Source organism: Otolemur garnettii, unplaced genomic scaffold (genome assembly GCF_000181295.1).
Source record: "Otolemur garnettii isolate 467f Iridium unplaced genomic scaffold, OtoGar3 scaffold00203, whole genome shotgun sequence".
In the NCBI taxonomy this organism is placed as follows: Eukaryota; Metazoa; Chordata; class Mammalia; order Primates; family Galagidae; genus Otolemur; species Otolemur garnettii.
Genome location: NW_003852598.1, coordinates 595,620 through 597,060, shown reverse-complemented (window position 1 = coordinate 597,060; position 1,441 = coordinate 595,620). Strand labels below are relative to the sequence as shown.

Here is a 1,441-nt window from a genome sequence, read left to right as displayed (position 1 = left end):
ACACACACACACACACAGAGAAAAGATAGATGGTTAATTCTCATTCCCAAGGAGCTTTTAGAATGAATGGAGACCCCTCTGCTGAGACCCACATGGACTTTCCCTGTCACCCCCAACCCACATGTAACCACTCACATCTGCATCCATCCAGGTTTTTGGTGATGTAAACAAGGCATAGCAGTGGGAGGCATAGGCCTTGGAGCCCCTGGGACAGCTGATCCGTGGAGAGGCATCTTCATTCTGGGGGTCTTCACCTGGGGTGCAGGAGACAATGGGAAGGATGGAGTGAAATAAAGAGTGGGGATCGGGGCTTGGGGTGGCCTTGGGGCATATCCTTGGGGAGGAAGACCACATTTCTGATTCCAGCTCATCTTTGCTAGCAGTGTCAGAAATTCTTGGTCTCTAAATAGTGATACTAAAAGGGGAACGATCTCTTCTCTTTTACTAATTTTCCTTATCTCTTTATTCAGTAGTCCAACACCCCCCTCACTATGGGCTGACTTTCCCTAGACTGGGTCCTCCAATCCTCATTCATACCTAAATAGTATTACTGATCCTTCACACTTTATCTCTGCAATCCACCAGCGTCAAGTAGAGGCCACTGACTAAATGGGAAGCCATCTCATTCCATTGTGAAGGCCCCCGGGGCTCCCACCATCCGTCAACCCATAGGAAGGAGTGATGATGGAGACATTGCAGGGAGTTTCACCATGTGGGGCTGCAGCTCACCATCAGCACAGGAGACACACATGAGCCTTCTTCCCTCCCTGACTCTGAGTTCTCCCAGGGAACCCGGTGCTAGAGGCAGAGAACACTCACCTTGGACCTGGGACATGAGCATCAGGCAGGAGAGCAGCATCCAGGCCAGGCTGGGCAGGGCCCTGGGAGGCAGCATGGCGTCTGTGATGTGGGAGGCAGTCAGCGAGCACTGCAGGAGTGTGGTTAGAGGGAGGACTGCTGAGAGCCTGCCCTTGTCCTCTTCTGTATCTGGTCCCTTAGGAATGAATTGATTTGGGTCACAATGCCACCTTTTATAGTTCTGGAGTGTCTTGGCACATCTCTATACCCTCCATTCCTGAGACCTCCCAGGGCAGCTCTGCTGAGTCTCAGACCTCCTGTGCTCCCTGAGGAAGGGCCCTACTGGACCTTCTCCTGTATGTGGGAGATAGCCCTCCATGGGTTTCATAGTTCTCACTTACGTGTCTTGCAGGAGTCTGGGATTATTTTTTTGGTTGAGAAAGTCTAGGCTTTTATAGAAGAATCTGAGGGAGGGGCATGAAATGAATAACATGGTGCATAGGCAGGACAGGGGCCATAGGAAGGGCTTGGCATTGGTTCAAGGAGAATTCCACCAAGGGGAGGAGACTCTTCCTGGCAAAGGCTGGAAATTGCCACAAATGTTGCCTTTTCCCCTTAGCAGGCCGGCACTTTCCCCAGGAAC

General features: G+C 51.5%; 1 protein-coding gene across 2 annotated transcripts in view; it reads right to left on the bottom strand.

The window, feature by feature from the left end:
* Positions 1–895, bottom strand: part of REG3G (regenerating family member 3 gamma) — a 2,367-nt gene extending 1,472 nt beyond the window's left edge. For both annotated transcript variants that reach the window (XM_003801232.1, XM_012812354.1), the window contains exons 1-2: positions 820–895; positions 136–254 (exon numbers count right to left, since the gene is read on the bottom strand). In XM_003801232.1, coding sequence (XP_003801280.1) covers positions 136–254; positions 820–895 — 195 coding nt within the window. The remainder of the gene's footprint in view (positions 1–135; positions 255–819) is intronic.
* Positions 896–1,441: the final 546 nt, after the last annotated feature.